Genomic DNA, 17,081 nt, shown 5'->3' with positions numbered 1-17,081 from the left:
TGAACTGCTGGACTGTGGGATCCCAAGCAAAATAAAGAACTTGTTAGGTTTGCTTTGAAGTTGATTTCTTTGAGCCCTGCCCGTGGACTGCAGTGAACCAGGAGGTGGAGTAGCCAGGGTGAAGGGGAGATCCTGAGGACCTTCAGGCGGAAGGGAGGATCATTTACACCTTGTAGTTTGGTCCTATTACTTTTTTGTAGTATAATCTTTTGGTTTGTCTTATGGTGTATTTGTATTTTCTTTGGAGTTGTTTCCAGGCATTGGGTGTGGGGTCGTCTCTCTTTTTATTCCATGCCCGTTCTAACCTTCTAACTTGTGTGGATCAGGCGACCCTCAGGGGGAGGAATGCTGGCTTCGGCCTAACCCCTGGTAAGCCTTTCCTCAGCTGAGAGGTGCCCAGCTCTACCACCGGCTGCCTTTCAGGTGCTGTGGAGGACTTGCAGCTCATCTGCATATCTTTTCAGCCTTCTCCAGGGTGACACCCAGGTCCACTTCGATCCACTCAGGGCCTCCGCTCTAGGAGCTGCGCACCGGGGCATTTTTCTCTTTACATCTAATCTTCTTCCCAGTTGCTAAAGTACCTCAGTCATTTATGGCCCCTATTCACATTCTCTTCCTAGCCCTGTCCCTTCCTAATCTTTTCCCTCACCCCCTACCTCTCTCTGCTACAGGAACTCACTGCCCATCCATCGACTTCATCACCTCACCTTCTCTCCTACCCTCTTCCTCCCTCTTGGCTTTTAATCTCCGTCTCTTTCTTCCCTCCATTTTGCCTTCCCCATTTCACCTAAATACCTCTCGCCTTCGACGCCTTCGTGGCCACACCTCTCCTACTGTCCTCTGCTCTCTTTTACTCCTTCTCTTACTCTCAGCCAGTGACATCAATCCCAATTCTGGCCCTCCTCACCAACTATTATCCCAACTCTACAGATCTCACTGCGACCTCTCTAACCTCATCTCTATTCCTCTACTCCCCTCCTCTTCTCTGCCCTTCTCTTGTGCCCTATGGAATGCCCGCTCTATCTGTAACAAACTCCCCTATATCCAGGACCTCTTTATCTCGCGTCACCTCCATCTGCTCGCCGTAACAGAAACCTGGCTCTGCCCTGATGACTCTGCTTCAGTCGCAGCCCTCTGCCATGGCGGTTATCTTTTTTCACATACTCCTCGCCCTTCTGGTCGTGGGGGCGGTGCTGGACTACTTCTCTCTCCCTCCTCCAGATTTCAACCCCTTCTTCCACCTCAGTCTCACTGTTTTTCCTCCTTTGAAGTCCACTCTATCCGCCTTTTCTCTCCTCTGCCTCTTCGAATTGCGGTCATTTATCGTCCCCCTGATAAGTCCCTTTCATCCTTTCTCAGTGACTTTGATGCCTGGCTTGCCTTCTTCCATGATCCTTCCTCCCCCTCTCTCATCCTTGGTGACTTTAATATTCCTGCTAATGATCCTTCCAACTCTTATATTTCCAAGTTACTCATTTTAACATCCTCCTTTAATCTCCAACTATGCTCCACCTCCCCCACTCATCAAAATGGTCACTGTCTTGATCTCATCTTCTCCTCCAACTGTTCACCCTCTAGTTTCCTTGCCTCTGATCTTCCCCTCTCTGATCACCATCTTATAACTTTCACACTTAAATCTCCTCCCTCCCAGTCCCGTCCTATGTTGTCTAATTTATCTAGGAATCTTCACGATATTGACCCTTCATCTCTATCCTCCCATGTTTCAAACCTCCTCTCTACTGTGGCACCATCCACGTCTGTCAACGAGGCTGTTTCTTCTTACAACAATACTCTATCCTCTGCCTTAGACACTCTTGCACCTTTGATGACCCGCCCTATAAGGCGTACAAAACCCCAACCTTGGCTGACTTCTAATATCCACTACCTACGTTCCTGTACCCGCTCTGCCGAATGCCTCTGGCGGAAATCTCGGGCCCTTGCTGATTTCTTACACTTTAAGTTCATGCTGACCTCCTTCCAATCTGCTCATTTACGCACCAAACAGGATTATTATATCCAACTGACCAACTCTCTTGGCTCTAACCCTTGACTTCTCTTCACCACATTGAACTCTCCTCAAGGTGCCCCAACCCCCCTTCATTATCTCCTCAGACCCTTGCTGAATTCTTTCACGACAAGGTTCAAAAGATAAACCTTGAATTCCCTACCTCGCCTCCTCTCCCTCCACTAGTCCGTTCCCCTCTCTCTCCTTCCCCTCATTCCTTTTCCTCCTTTCCTGAAGTTACTATAGAGGAAACTACACTTCTCCTTTCTTCCTCAAAATGTACCACCTGTTCCTCTGATCCCATTCCCACCCACCTTCTTAATGCCATTTCATCTGCTCTTATTCCTTTTATCTGTCACATTCTCAACCTCTCACTTTCCACTGCAACTGTCCCTACTGCCTTTAAACATGCTGTGGTCACACCTCTCCTTAAGAAGCCTTCACTCGACCCTACTTGTCCCTCTAATTACCGACCCATCTCCCTCCTCCCTTTTCTCTCCAAATTACTTGAGCGTGCTGTTCACCACCGCTGCCTTGATTTTCTCTCCTCACATGCTATTCTTGACCCACTACAATCTGGTTTTCGCCCTTTCCACTCAACCGAAATTGCGTTTACTAAAGTCTCCAATGACCTATTACTGGCTAAATCCAGAGGTCTCTGTTCCATCCTCATTCTTCTTGATCTTTCCACTGCTTTTGACACTGTCGATCACAGCATACTCCTCGATACCCTGTCCTCACTTGGATTCCAGGGCTCTGTCCTTTCCTGGTTCTCTTCCTACCTCTCCCTTCGCACCTTCAGTGTTCACTCTGGTGGATCCTCTTCTACTTCTATCCCTCTGCCTGTCGGCGTACCTCAGGGTTCTGTTCTTGGTCCCCTCCTCTTTTCTATCTACACTTCTTCCCTTGGTTCATTAATCTCATCCCATGGCTTTTCCTACCATCTCTATGCTACCCCTGATATCTCACCTTGCATCCAAACCAAAGTTTCAGCGTGCTTGTCTGACATTGCTGTCTGGATGTCTCAACACCACCTGAAATGAAACATGACCAAAACCGAGCTTCTCATTTTTCCCCCCAAACCCACCTCCCCACTTCCCCCGTTTTCTATTTCTGTTGATGGCTCTCTCATTCTCCCTGTCTCCTCAGCTCGAAACCTTGGGGTCATCTTTGACTCTTCTCTCTCCTTCTCTGCTCATATCCAGCAGATCACCAAGACCTGTTGTTTCTTTCTTTACAACTTCCGTAAAATCCGCTCCTTTCTTTCCGAGCACTCTACCAAAACCCTCATCCACACCCTTGTCACCTCTTGTTTAGACTACTGCAATCTGCTTCTTGCTGGCCTCCCACTTAGTCACCTCTCCCCTCTCCAATCGGTTCAAAACTCTGCTGTCCGTCTCGCTTTACTCACACTACCCCTCTCCTCAGGTCGCTTCACTGGCTCCCTATCCGTTTTCGCATCCTGTTCAAACTTCTTCTACTAACCTATAAATGTACTCACTCTGCTGCTCTCCAGTATCTCTCCACACTCATCCTTCCCTACACCCCTTCCCGTGCACTCCGCTCCATGGATAAATCCTTCTTATCTGTTCCCTTCTCCACTACTGCCAACTCCAGACTTCGCGCCTTCTGTCTTGCTGCACCCTACGCCTGGAATAAACTTCCTGAGCCCCTACGTCTTGCCCCATCCTTGGCCACCTTTAAATCTAGACTGAAAGCCCACCTCTTTAACATTGCTTTTGACTTGTAACCACTCGCCTCCACCTACCCTCCTCTCCTCCTTCCTGTACACATTAATTGATTTGATTTGCTTACTTTATTTTTTGTCTATTAGATTGTAAGCTCTTTGAGCAGGGACTTTCTTTCTTCTATGTTTCTGCAGCACTGCGTAGCCTTGTAGCGCTATAGAAATGCTAAATAGTAGTAGTAGTAGTGTTTTAAGTTTTTTCAGTTCTTCGTTGAACCATGGTACTACATTCTTCCTGTGTGAGGTTCTGGTTTGGGTTGGAGCAATGTTGTCTAATATGGATCTGCATCTGTCGTCCCATTCTAAGATGAATTGGATTGTTTCTGTTTTTATTGTCAATTTGTTGTGGTATATTTGTTGCCAGAATATTACCAGGTCTATTTTTCCTCTCGTGGTATACATTTTTCGTTCTTGTTTAGTCAATGAATCTTTCATTCGCCATTGGAGGGAGATGTTTGCTTTATGGTGGTCGGACCATGGTGCGGGTGTCCATTTTGTATCTGTTAGTATAAGGTTTGAGTTGGGATCAAATTTGTGTGTGATAATGTCTAGTGTGTGTCCTTTGATGTGAGTTGGTTGTGTGTTTGTCCTGTGGAGATCCCATAGTTGTAGGAACTCTTCGCATTCTTGGGGCGCTTGTTGAGATCTTCAAGGTGCAGGTTGATATCTCCTATTATGATAAGATTTGAGGTAGAGACACAAGTGTTCGAGATAAAGTCCATTAGGTGTGTTTGAGAGTCTTGCCAGTTACCTGGCGGTCTTTAGAGCAGGACTGCGTTAAGGTGCACCTGCAAGTTAGGGTGATTAATTCTTACCGAGGCGATTTCAACTTGTGGCAGAATGGATTCGGCTGTGGTTGTGATGGTGAATTCGGATTTGTATATTATGGCTATTCCTCCTCCTCTTTTTCCGTTTCTTGTCCAGTGGGTAATTTTGTATCCTGATGGGCATAGATCTAAGATTATTGTGCAAGGACGTCCAAATCGCAACTTGGATGTCCCTTTCGAAAATGCCCCTCCACGTGTTTTTGCCTCTAACGTAATGTTTTTTTCAAAGTCGCTCTTTGCCTTCCTTCTCAGTGCTTTATATTTGACTTGCCATTCCTAATGCTGTTTCTTATTATTTCAGTCGGTTCCTTCTTCCATTTTCTGAAGGATTTTCCTTTAGCTCTAATAGCTTCCTTCACCTCACTTTTTAATCATGCCGGCTATCATTTGGTCTTCATTTCTCCTTTTTTAATACACGGAATATATTTGGACTGGGTTTCCAGGATGGTATTTTTGAACAGCATCCATCCTGATGTAAATTTTTTACCTTCACAGCTGCTCCTCTAAGTTTTTTTTTTCACTGTCCTTTTATAAAGTAAAATGCTAACGTATTGGATTTCCTGTCTGTACTTACTCCGAAGTCAATACCAAATCTGATCATATTATGATCACTGTTATCAAGAGGCCCCAGCACCATTACCTCTTGCTCCAGACCATGCGCTCCAGTAAGGACTAGGTCTAGAATTTTTCCTTCTCTTGTTGGCTCCTGTACCAGCTGCTCTTGATTTCGTCAAGGAATTTTACCTACCTAGCATGCACTGATGTTACATTTACCCCATCAATATCAGTGTTGCCCAGTTTGTTAGCCTCCCTAATTTCTGATAACATTTCTACATTCATCTGTTCATCCTGTTCATCCTATGGGCTCTGCTGCAGATAACTCGAGCTAATCTTTAGTAAAAGACCCCCTATGTTTGTTGTTCCTATTTACATCTCACTCAGTAGTTGACACTGTTAATTTGCAATCTTTTGTCTGATTTTTATTTAAAGACACCTGATCTACTATGGTCTCTTTTGCAGCCACCATTTGGGTTTGTAGGAGTATTTACCTGAGATCTCACCTTTGCTGGTCTTGGCCTATACCACCATTCTGTTATAACAATATGGATCTTACAGCTTCTGGCCTGTATGCATCAGTAACCATCAGAAACCAGCTTGGTTACAAAAGGGGAAATTACTGCTGAGCCAGCTTCCCTGTTTTGGTGATATCTTTGAAAGATACTTTGTTCCAAACCATGCATTTTTGAATGACTGTAGGCCTTCCCTCAGGTTCTAGTTTAAAAGCTGCTCTATCTCCTTTTTAAATGCCGATGCCAGCAGCCTGATCCCATCCTGATTAAGGTGGAGTCCATCCTTCTGGAATAGGCTCCCCCTTCCCCAGAATGTTTCCCAGTTCCTTACAAATCTAAAATCCTCCTCCCTGCACCATTGCCTCATCCACGCATTGAGACTCCGGAAATCTGCCTGTCTCTTGGGTCCTGCGCATGGAACAGGTAGCATTTCGGAAAATGCTACCCTAGAGGTTCTGGATTTGATCTTTCTAAGAGCATAAATTTGGCTTCCATAACCTCTCTCCCACAATTTTGCTATGTTGTTGGTACCCACGTGTACCAAGACCGCTGGCTCCTCCCCAGCACTATCTAAAATCCTATCTAGGTGACGCTTGAGGTCCACCACCTTCACAGCAGGCAGACAAGTGACCAGGCGATCTTCACATATACCAGCCACCCAGCTATCTACATGTCTAATAATCGAATCACCAACTTCAACAGCTATCCTAACCCTTCCCTCCTGGGCACTAGCTCCTGGAGACACATCCTCGGTGCGAGAGGATATTGCATCACCTGGTATGCTGATCATGTCTACATGATTACTTCCAGCTTTACCAGGGTGATGCTCTCCTTGTAGAAGACCTCCCTCCTCCAAGGCAGCACAGGGGCTGCCAGATTGGACTTCTGTACAATGTCCCTGTAAGCCTCCTTTATGTACCTGTCTCCCTGAGCTCCTCCAAGTCTACTACTCTAGCCTCAAGAGAATGGAGTCATTCTCTGAGAGCTAGGAGCTCTTTGCATCGAGCACACACATATGACCTCTCACCAACTGTGTTGCACCCCTCTTGGGATAGAAGCACCACATAAATAACAATAAAAGCCCAATCCAACCCAACCAACCCTTCACGCAAGTAAGGGACTCCCCCCCCCCCTTCTCTCAGAACAAACCTGAAATCTCAAGACAAGGGACAAGAGGAAATTAAACTTGATCAAACAGACATAGGAGCCAATCACAAGGTATTCAAAATAAGATTCCTCCCCTAGGAGGTGAAGGTTGCAGATAGCGTTTCCATGGCTTCAAAAGGTGAGTCTCTCTGGCCTCCCAGGTAAGCAACTGATGGTGGTGATTATTATGCCAGTGCCAAAAATCAGGTGGCTGTGACAAGGTCCAGGACTGCAAGATACACTTCCTCGCCAGTAAGCACATTTTACGAAAAAGTAAAGTACACTCTTTATTTGTACTCTAGATGGGTAGAATAACAATTGAGCCGGTGTACCCTCAATTCTACCATTTAAAAGTGAAACCATGTAGTCAGTAACCTTTTTCCAAAAATGCTGGGCTGCCTGACATTCCCAAAAAGAATCATAAAACGGTTACCTGCTATCTGGCATTTAGGATAAATAGGTGATGGTATTCTATGTGCTCTTAACAGTTGAACCTGGGATACCTTTAATATTTTTATTTATTTATTTATTTATTGCATTTGTATCCCACATTTTCCCACCTATTTGCAGGCTCAATGTGGCTTACAGAGTTTGGTTATGACATAATCATTCCATGATATCAGATACAATTAGTAAAGTACCAAGACTTAGGTGAAGGAAGAGAGAAGGAAGGTGTTAGGCAAGATATAGGTGGACTGTAGTGGTTGGGTGAGTTGGTGAGGTAGTTTGTAAGGCTATGGATTCTCTTTGTAGGCCTTGTTGAATACATGTGTCTTCAGAGATTTGCGGAAATTAGTTATTTCATCGATAGCTTTCAGGTCTGTAGGTAGTGCATTCCACAGCTGTGTGCTCATGTAAGAGAAGGTGGTGGCGTGTATCAGCTTGTATTTTAGTCCTTTACAGCTGGGGAAGTGCAAATTGAGAAATTTGCGGGATGATCTCATGGCGTTTCTGGGAGGCAAGTCCACAAGGTTTAGCATGTAGAATGGGGCACCTGCTTGAATGATTTTGTGTACAATTGTGCAGAACTTGAACGCAACTCATTCCTTAAGTGGGAGCCAGTGAAGTTTCTCTCTTAGGGGTTTTGCACTTTCATATTTGGTTTTTCCAAATATGAGTCTGGCGGCGGTATTCTGGGCTGTTTGGAGTTTTTTGATAGTTTGTTCTTTGCAGCCAGCGTACAGTGCATTACAGTAGTCCAGATGACTTATTACCATTGATTGTACCAAGGTATGGAAGATATATCTCGGGAAGAAAGGTTTTACTCTTTTGAGTTTCCACATGGCATGGAACATCTTTTTCGTTGTATTCTTCACGTGAGTATCGAGTGTGAGGTTTCAGTCGATGATAACTCCTAGCTAGGATTTTTAGATTTTGTGCGACGGGGAGAGAACAGTATGGTGTGATTATTGTAGAGTAGTTGTTTTTGTTGTGTTGTGAGGTGAGTACGAGACATTGTGTTTTTTCTGCATTGAGTTTCAACTGAAATGCATCCGCCCAGGAGTGCATGATTTGGAGGCCTTGGTTGATCTCGTTGATGATTTTGTTTAGATCATGTTTGAATGGGATGTAAATCGTGACGTCATCTGCATATATGTAGGGATTAAGGTTTTGATTGGCTAGAAGTTTGGCTAAAGGTATCATCATTAGGTTAAAGAGAGTTGGTGAGAGTGGGGATCCTTGGGGAACTCCACATTCAGGTATCCATGGGGCTGATATGTCCGCGTTCGTTGTTACTTGGTATGATCTTGTGGTCAGGAATCCTTTGAACCATTTAAGAACTGTACCTCCTACTCCGAAGTATTCTAGTATATGTAGTAGTATTCCATGATTAACCTTGTCAAAGGCGCTGGACATGTCGAATTGTAGGAGGAGTATGTTGTTACCAGTTGCAATTGTTTGTTTGAATGAGTTCATTGCAGATACTAGTACCGGTGCTGTGATTTGACCGAAATCCTGATTGGGACGTGCAGAATTGAGTGTTTATTTAGGTAGTCAGAGAGTTGTTTCGTCACTATACCCTCCATGAGTTTGGTTATGAACGGAATAGATGCTACTGGGCGATAGTTGGTTAGGTCCATTGTGTTTTTCTTAGAATCTTTTGGCAGCGGAATAAGTAAGATGTTTTCTTTTTCCGTGGGAAAGAGACCATTTTGAAGCCTGTGGTTTATATGATTCGTGAGGTCTTTTTTGAATTGTTTGGGGGCGGATCTTATTAGGCTATGGGGACAGATGTCTAGTTTGCATTGTGACTTGGCGTATTTTCCGAGCCATTGTGAGAATTCCTCTGACGATATCATGTCAAAGTTGGTCCATGATCGATCTGCTGGGCTTTTGGATCTAGACATTCAAGGATGCTTGTCTATTCAGTGGTGGTAGGTATCATGCGTCCGAGCTTTATAATTTTTTCATTGAAGTAGTTCGCAAGATTGGTTGCGGATGGGTTGTCTGTGTTGTTAGAGGTGACCGGTGTAGTATTTAGGAGTTTATTTACGAGTGAGAAGAGTTTGTGTATGTCCTTGTAGTTTGGTCCTATTTTAGTTTTATAGTACATTCTTTTAGTTTGTCTGATAGTGTATTTGTATTTTCTTTGTAGCTGTTTCCAGTCTTTGAGTGTATGTTCGTCTTTTTTCTTGGTCCATGCTCGTTCTAATCTTCTGACCTGTGTTTTTAGTTCTTTCAGTTCTTCATTGAACCATGGTATCAGTGGCGTAGGAAGGGGGGGTGGGAGGGGCGGTCCGCCCCGGGTGCACGCGCTCGGGGGGTGCCGGTCCCACTGGTTCCCTGCTCCCTCTGCACTTCCAGGGCAGAGAGAGCAGGGAACCAGCGGGGCCGACGCAGCTCCGAGTGACGTGCACTCGGGGCGGATCGGCCCTCCTGCAGGTAAGAATGCGGTCCGGGGGGGGGGGTTGCGCTCCGGGGGGTGCGCCACAGAGGGGGGGGGGGGGTCGCACCGTGCTGCACCCGGGGGGGTGCGCAGCGGCGACCCGCCCCGGGTGCCATTAGCCCTCGCTACGGCACTGCATGGTATTGAGTTTTTTCTATATGAGGTTCTGGTTTGAATTGGTGCTATGTTGTCTAGTACTGTTCTACATCTGTTGTCCCATTCTTGGAGAAATTGGGGTGAATCTGTGGGTGTTGTCCATTCGTCTGTATAGAATTGCTGCCAGAATGTTGGTGGGTCTATTTTGCCTCTTGTAGTATAGGTTTTTTGCTCCTGTTTTTGTTGTGCCTTTTTTGTACTCCAGCGGAGAGAAAATCCCATAAGCCCAAATCCATACCCACATTCTCTTACCATTTGTATTTCACATGCATCAAATCTTTGGGCCATTCTAATTTATATAAGGCTGAGATAAATGTTGCGATTTTTGACTTGTACCAATATGAAGGCAAAGGGATTGTCTGTTTAATGATTGTATGCAATACTTTACCTGGCAGTAAGCAAAGGTGTCCCCCCCCCCCCCCCCCCCCCACTGGCCTCTTAAATTTCCAGGGTGCCTACCTGGATGGATGGGGGGGATTTCCAGGGGGTTCTTATTGGTGAGTGCTGGGGGAGAGGGAAAGGATGGAGGGGGCTCCAGGGTGTTTTTTTTTAAGTTAAGCAGGTGCCGGCAATATTCAGTGCTGGCACCTGCATAGCTAAGTGGCCTTATTTAGGACAGTTTTTGAGCTGTACTAAATTAAGCCGCTTAATTATGCAGGTGCCGGCACTGAATATTGCCAGCACCTACATAATCTTAGGCTGCTCTCCAGTGCTGCCCCCTGCACTACCCTGGACCTGCCCACTCTTTGTTTGGGCGGTCTGTGGAGATATTCAACAGAACTCTCAGTTTAAGTGCCACTTAGGCGGTGGGAAGCGATTTAAGCAGGCAGGATAGGCTCCTGTTCACTTAAATCTCTTTGAATAGTGGGCCCAATATTTTAAATGAAGTCTCACCAGAGTCTTATACAGGGGCATCATTACTTCCTTTTACCTACTGGCCATTCTTCTCCCAAGCATCCTTCTAGCTTTCCATTGACTTTTCTATCTGTTTGCCCACCTTAACATCATCACATATGATCACACCCACGTCTTGCTTCTCTTTCCTGCATAAAAGTTCTTCACCTTCTAAAATTTACCATTCCCTTGGGTTTTGCAGCCCAAATACATGATCCTGCATTTTTTTTTAATCTTAGCTGCCAGATTCCTAACACACATACACATATATATACAGTGGTGGAAATAAGTATTTGATCCCTTGCTGATTTTGTAAGTTTGCCCACTGACAAAGACATGAGCAGCCCATAATTGAAGGGTAGGTTATTGGTAACAGTGAGAGATAGCACATCACAAATTAAATCCGGAAAATCACATTGTGGAAAGTATATGAATTTATTTGCATTCTGCAGAGGGAAATAAGTATTTAATCCCTCTGGCAAACAAGACCTAATACTTGGTGGCAAAACCCTTGTTGGCAAGCACAGCGGTCAGACGTCTTCTGTAGTTGATGATGAGGTTTGCACACATGTCAGGAGGAATTTTGGTCCACTCCTCTTTGCAGATCATCTCTAAATCATTAAGAGTTCTGGGCTGTCGCTTGGCAACTCGCAGCTTCAGCTCCCTCCATAAGTTTTCAATGGGATTAAGGTCTGGTGACTGGCTAGGCCACTCCATGACCCTAATGTGCTTCTTCCTGAGCCACTCCTTTGTTGCCTTGGCTGTATGTTTTGGGTCATTGTCGTGCTGGAAGACCCAGCCACGACCCATTTTTAAGGCCCTGGCGGAGGGAAGGAGGTTGTCACTCAGAATTGTACGGTACATGGCCCCATCCATTCTCCCATTGATGCGGTGAAGTAGTCCTGTGCCCTTAGCAGAGAAACACCCCCAAAACATAACATTTCCACCTCCATGCTTGACAGTGGGGACGGTGTTCTTTGGGTCATAGGCAGCATTTCTCTTCCTCCAAACACGGCGAGTTGAGTTCATGCCAAAGAGCTCAATTTTTGTCTCATCTGACCACAGCACCTTCTCCCAATCACTCTCGGCATCATCCAGGTGTTCACTGGCAAACTTCAGACGGGCCGTCACATGTGCCTTCCGGAGCAGGGGGACCTTGCGGGCACTGCAGGAGTGCAATCCGTTATGTCGTAATGTGTTACCAATGGTTTTCGTGGTGACAGTGGTCCCAGCTGCCTTGAGATCATTGACAAGTTCCCCCCTTGTAGTTGTAGGCTGATTTCTAACCTTCCTCATGATCAAGGATACCCCACGAGGTGAGATTTTGCGTGGAGCCCCAGATCTTTGTCGATTGACAGTCATTTTGTACTTCTTCCATTTTCTTACTATGGCACCAACAGTTGTCTCCTTCTCGCCCAGCGTCTTACTGATGGTTTTGTAGCCCATTCCAGCCTTGTGCAGGTGTATGATCTTGTCCCTGACATCCTTAGACAGCTCCTTGCTCTTGGCCATTTTGTAGAGGTTAGAGTCTGACTGATTCACTGAGTCTGTGGACAGGTGTCTTTCATACAGGTGACCATTGCCGACAGCTGTCTGTCATGCAGGTAACGAGTTGATTTGGAGCATCTACCTGATCTGTAGGGGCCAGATCTCTTACTGGTTGGTGGGGGATCAAATACTTATTTCCCTCTGCAGAATGCAAATAAATTCATATACTTTCCACAATGTGATTTTACGGATTTAATTTGTGATGTGCTATCTCTCACTGTTACCAATAACCTACCCTTCAATTATGGGCTGCTCATGTCTTTGTCAGTGGGCAAACTTACAAAATCAGCAAGGGATCAAATACTTATTTCCACCACTGTAATTCCTTTTGCTTAAATGAAATCTTTAACACTATATAATTGAGTGATCCTTTAAAAATTCTTTTAAATCTAATTGTCTTGATAGATGAAATGCCTGCCTTGCCATGGATGTCTGGCAAGAGACACTGGCCACCACCATGGAAACTGACAAAGTCAAAACCAAGGCCCAAACTTTGGAACCACTATTAAAGGGATGCATGTGTGATTATGCACCATAGAGTGTGTGGGAGAGTTGGAGGATGAATCCCCTGTGATACCTGGCCTGGCTATTGGGAGGTGACAGAAATTCCTGAAGGCATACCAGCCACTTCAGCTGCCAAAATAGAGATGCTGCAATATGCCCCTCTTACATGGAACAAGTGTACTAAGACCTGGAAGGAACAAAAACCGAAAACAATGCCCCCTCACTGAAGGACTGTGTGGAGGCAGAAATGTGATTACAACTCAGTGGCTAGCATGTTGTATTATTTTTATATAATGTTAAAAATTTTGGTGCATAACTTCTCAGTGTGTACAAGAAGCAATTAGACAGACTGACTGGACCCAAATTTCTCATCTGCTGTCATTTTCTTTTTTACCCTGTTTCTATGTCTGTGATGCTCCTGCTGACTCATAGTTGCATGGCTTTCAGACACCTGCAGCCATATGGTGCCTGTACTCCTTTTTCACTCACAGTCATCCTGAGAACAGCCATGCAAGAAATGAGTCAACAGCAGAATAGATCTATTTTTTCAAACCGACAGAATAGCAGTGCAGCTGGAACAGGTGTGAGACAGAACTGTGAATATACCCAGTGGCTGGCATGCCACAACCCAATACCAAGTTTATAAACCAAGACAGTAACCTAATAATTGCTCTTAAGGACTCAGAATAGGAGTCATCTTATATAGCCACTCAGTTCAAACAACCTCTTTCTAGTGGAATTTCTTTGTGGAAATTGCTGTTGCTGATTTATGTGCAACATTTACACGGCTTTGTGAGCAACCTGAGCCTTATTATTACTGAGTGCACGAGGAACTGTGCACACAAAATGTAGCCCAACTTTATCCTTAGGTGAAAAGCTGCAGTGGAAATCAGTGGCACCCAGCAACATTTTACAGGCAGGAAGATAACCCCATTAAATGCTGCCCATTGAGCACACACTGTACTGAATCAGCACCCAACTCAAGATGTGTGGTTCTTATTGGAAAAAAACTGAAGTGCACTCCGAAATAGCTCACCTTAATTTCATATCCAAACATTCATTGACAATATTGACGTTTTTTTTTCTACCAATCCATGTCCATAGACAGCTGGTTACTTTATTTTGAAGTAAAAGGTAGCTGTTAATAACTATCTGCATGTGTTGGGAGTATTTGGAACTGCTATATTCCAATATTTGTTGGAATAAGTGATAATGGGGTTTAAGTGCTCTTGACAGCTCACACACTACAACAGCTAAAGTGTAGGTTGCTCTAGTAGTAGAAGCTATCTTTATACTCTGCAATAATCAGATACAATCCAAAATGGTTTATAAAAGGAAACAAGCAAAATCTGCCCTGCTGTAAACTCTATTTCACCATTAAAAGGTTTCTTGTGCAAAGGTCATGTGGAAATTAAAAAAAGAAAGCCTTAGGCCATTAGTGATTCTAACAGCTTTCATCCATCAGATTATGACTAAAGTTATAGAATTCTTTATTCCATGGGATGGCAACCATAAAACTATATTCAGCAAGGATAATATTTTATTATGTATGTGTTGGTTGAACTTGCAAGCTACAAATGTATTAAATGAAATCAAATGAAAAGATGAAATAAATTAAAGTGATATTATGCTCTCTCTCTCTCTCTCTCTCTCTCTCTCTCTCTCTATATATATATATATATATAAAGATTACTTATTTGTGTAAAACTATACCTTCTATTTGTGTGGAAGCCCTTATGCATATAATATTTATGGATATCAGTTAAATATTGCAACTATTTGTTTAATTCTTCAGCCACTTCTGGAGCACCCCACATCCCACCAGAACTTAAAACCACTAACTTTGGCCATACAGTAATTTATATGGCCAAGTTAACTGTTCCACAATGAGAAAAAATTTTAAACAGGCACTTACACATGATAGTGACCCATTTCTCTAGTAGGACAAAGAAAGTTAATAATGCAATTTAGAGTAAGAGGGATACCTGCAGCAAGAAGCAATAGTATGATGACTTTCAGCAGCTCCATGAGTGTAAGAATTTCTGGTGGCAGACCTCGAGTTTCTGTATGTGCTTTATTCCCACCAATTAGATAAAAATGTTATTTATTAACATGGGTGGAGGGGGACAATCTTAGCTCCCGTTTGATTTGTGCAAGACTCTAGCTTAATGCAGGATGAAGGGATTGTGCTAGTCCATAAGAAATATAATTAACTGAAAAAACAAAAACCCTACAAATTTGTAGAGGTGAGAGGGTACCTTCTTCTGGGGTCATTGGGGCTACATGGCAATGACATCTGACTGCTGAGAGTTACTCAGAATGATTTGAATGCAGGGCAGTCAAGCTACTATAAATTGGGCAGCAGCAGTTTCAGTGTGTTGATCTGTGAACCCAGAGTTATTATACGCCGATATTTTCTGACATTGTTGTCCAACACATCCAATAGACACTCCTGAGGCAGGCCTTTGCCCGTGTCGAGTCAGTTGATGGAATAAAGATTTGAACTTTATAGTGTTGTCAATTTATTTTGCACCTTCGCTGTGTTTGTGCACCTGTACTGTTTACGAGGGTTGTTTCCTCTGTGTTTTTTGTCTGATACTTGGTAACAACATGTACTTGCTGATAGTAGGAAACAACATGTATTGACTGATACTAAGTACCAGTATATACTGGCTGATTCTAGGTATCTGTACAGACCAACAGGAACAAAGCTCTATTTATGGAGACCTCACAATCTGTCTGATCCCATTGAAATGGCAATAATTAGGATCGTGAACTTGAGCAGATTTGTCTAAAAGTAATATCCCTTCCCAAATTGGCTTCTGAAAAGGTTTGGGAAACTGATTTTAATTTTAAAATTCAGTGATAGAGGAGGAAGTGATGTCACCTTCCTAGATGGCAACAATCAATCTCTTGCCATCCATCTTTCTCTGGCTTCCATAAAACGTGCTTGAGCCCTCCGAGTTCTGCTTTTTCGGTTTGAGTTTGAATTGTAATTATGAAAGGTGCTCCGAAGCTGTTGCAGTGGCCTGCTGCACTTCACCTGAACAGGCCTTGTTGCACATGACTGATTCCAACTTCATAGTTGATGAAGAGCCTGGAGTTAATGAGGTGAGTGGACTTGGGCGCAATTTGCAGAAATGTTTAAAGGGCCTCCAATATGATATGAAAAAAGTCTTCATGCTATTTTAAATTAAATTGAGCATATCCACAGCAACATCTGGGAACTAGGGGGTCGCGATGAAGATCTGAAGGCGTGTGTAGAGGAGCAGGTGGACTCCTTAATTAAGGCTCACAGTCAGACTGATGGCTTAGCTCCAGGTTGATGACGTGGAAAATCATAGTCGGAGGAGTAATTTGCATTTCCGCGGAGTGTCAAAGAATGCAGGGCTGGAGGATGTTCTACAAATTTTGCATGAACTTTGCTGACAGCTGTTTGGTAAACAGGATGTGGAACACACTATAGAGATTGATCAAGCCCAATGGGCTTTGGAAGCACCGCCGGTGAACAAGTCCTGTAACATTATTGTTTGCTTTTTCAAGTTTGCCAAAAAGGAGAGACTTTATAAAAGAACCAGGCAAGGGCAGCGCTTATTTTTTGCGATCACACTGTGCAAGTAAATCAGGATGTTTCAGCATTAACTCTAGCAAAGTGGCAAGAGATAAAGCTGATTTTGGAGACCTTGGTGTGAGAGAGAATATTAAGTACTGTTGGGCCTTTCTGTTCTCACTTTGTTTTGTTGCTAATAGGAGAACATTTTGTGTTAAAACTGTTGCTGAAGCCTGATCTACCCTGGTTGAGTTGGGTTTGAATATTCCATCTTCTGCTGCTTCAACATCTATTGCACCCTCTACTAAGAAGCAGAATTTAATTTAATTTCATTTATTGCATTTGTATCCCACATTCCCCCACCTATTTGCAGGCTCAATGTGGCTTACATAGATTTGTTAACATTGTTATTTCAGGATATCAGATCAGATACAGTTAGTAATGTGTAGCGATTAGGAGGGGAAGAAAGAAGAAGGAAAAGAGTGATTAGGGTAGTTATAGAAGGTAGGCGTTCATAATTGAGTGGGTTGGTGAGGTGACTTAGTGAGGCTGTAGGTTCTCATTGTAGGCTTTGTTGAAGAAGAATGTCTTCAGAGATTTTCAAAAGATAGTTGTTTCGTTGATTGCTTTCAAGTCTGTAGGTAATGCATTCCATAACTGCGTGCTCATGTAAGAGAAGGTAGAGGCATACATCAGCTTGTATTTAAGCCCTTTGCAGCTGGGGTAGTGCAGGTTGAGAAATTTGCG

The 17,081-nt window shown here is 43.9% G+C and overlaps 1 protein-coding gene across 1 annotated transcript in view; it reads right to left on the bottom strand.

Moving 5' to 3' along the window:
- Positions 1-14,817, bottom strand: part of LOC115475840 (trypsin-like) — a 386,859-nt gene extending 372,042 nt beyond the window's left edge. Inside the window, exon 1 of the mRNA XM_030211877.1 lies at positions 14,770-14,817. Coding sequence (XP_030067737.1) covers positions 14,770-14,812 — 43 coding nt within the window. The 5' untranslated portion in view covers positions 14,813-14,817. The remainder of the gene's footprint in view (positions 1-14,769) is intronic.
- Positions 14,818-17,081: the final 2,264 nt, after the last annotated feature.

The sequence above is a fragment of the Microcaecilia unicolor genome, chromosome 8 (assembly GCF_901765095.1).
Source record: "Microcaecilia unicolor chromosome 8, aMicUni1.1, whole genome shotgun sequence".
Taxonomy (NCBI): Eukaryota; Metazoa; Chordata; class Amphibia; order Gymnophiona; family Siphonopidae; genus Microcaecilia; species Microcaecilia unicolor.
This window is presented reverse-complemented; position numbering and strand designations above follow the sequence as displayed.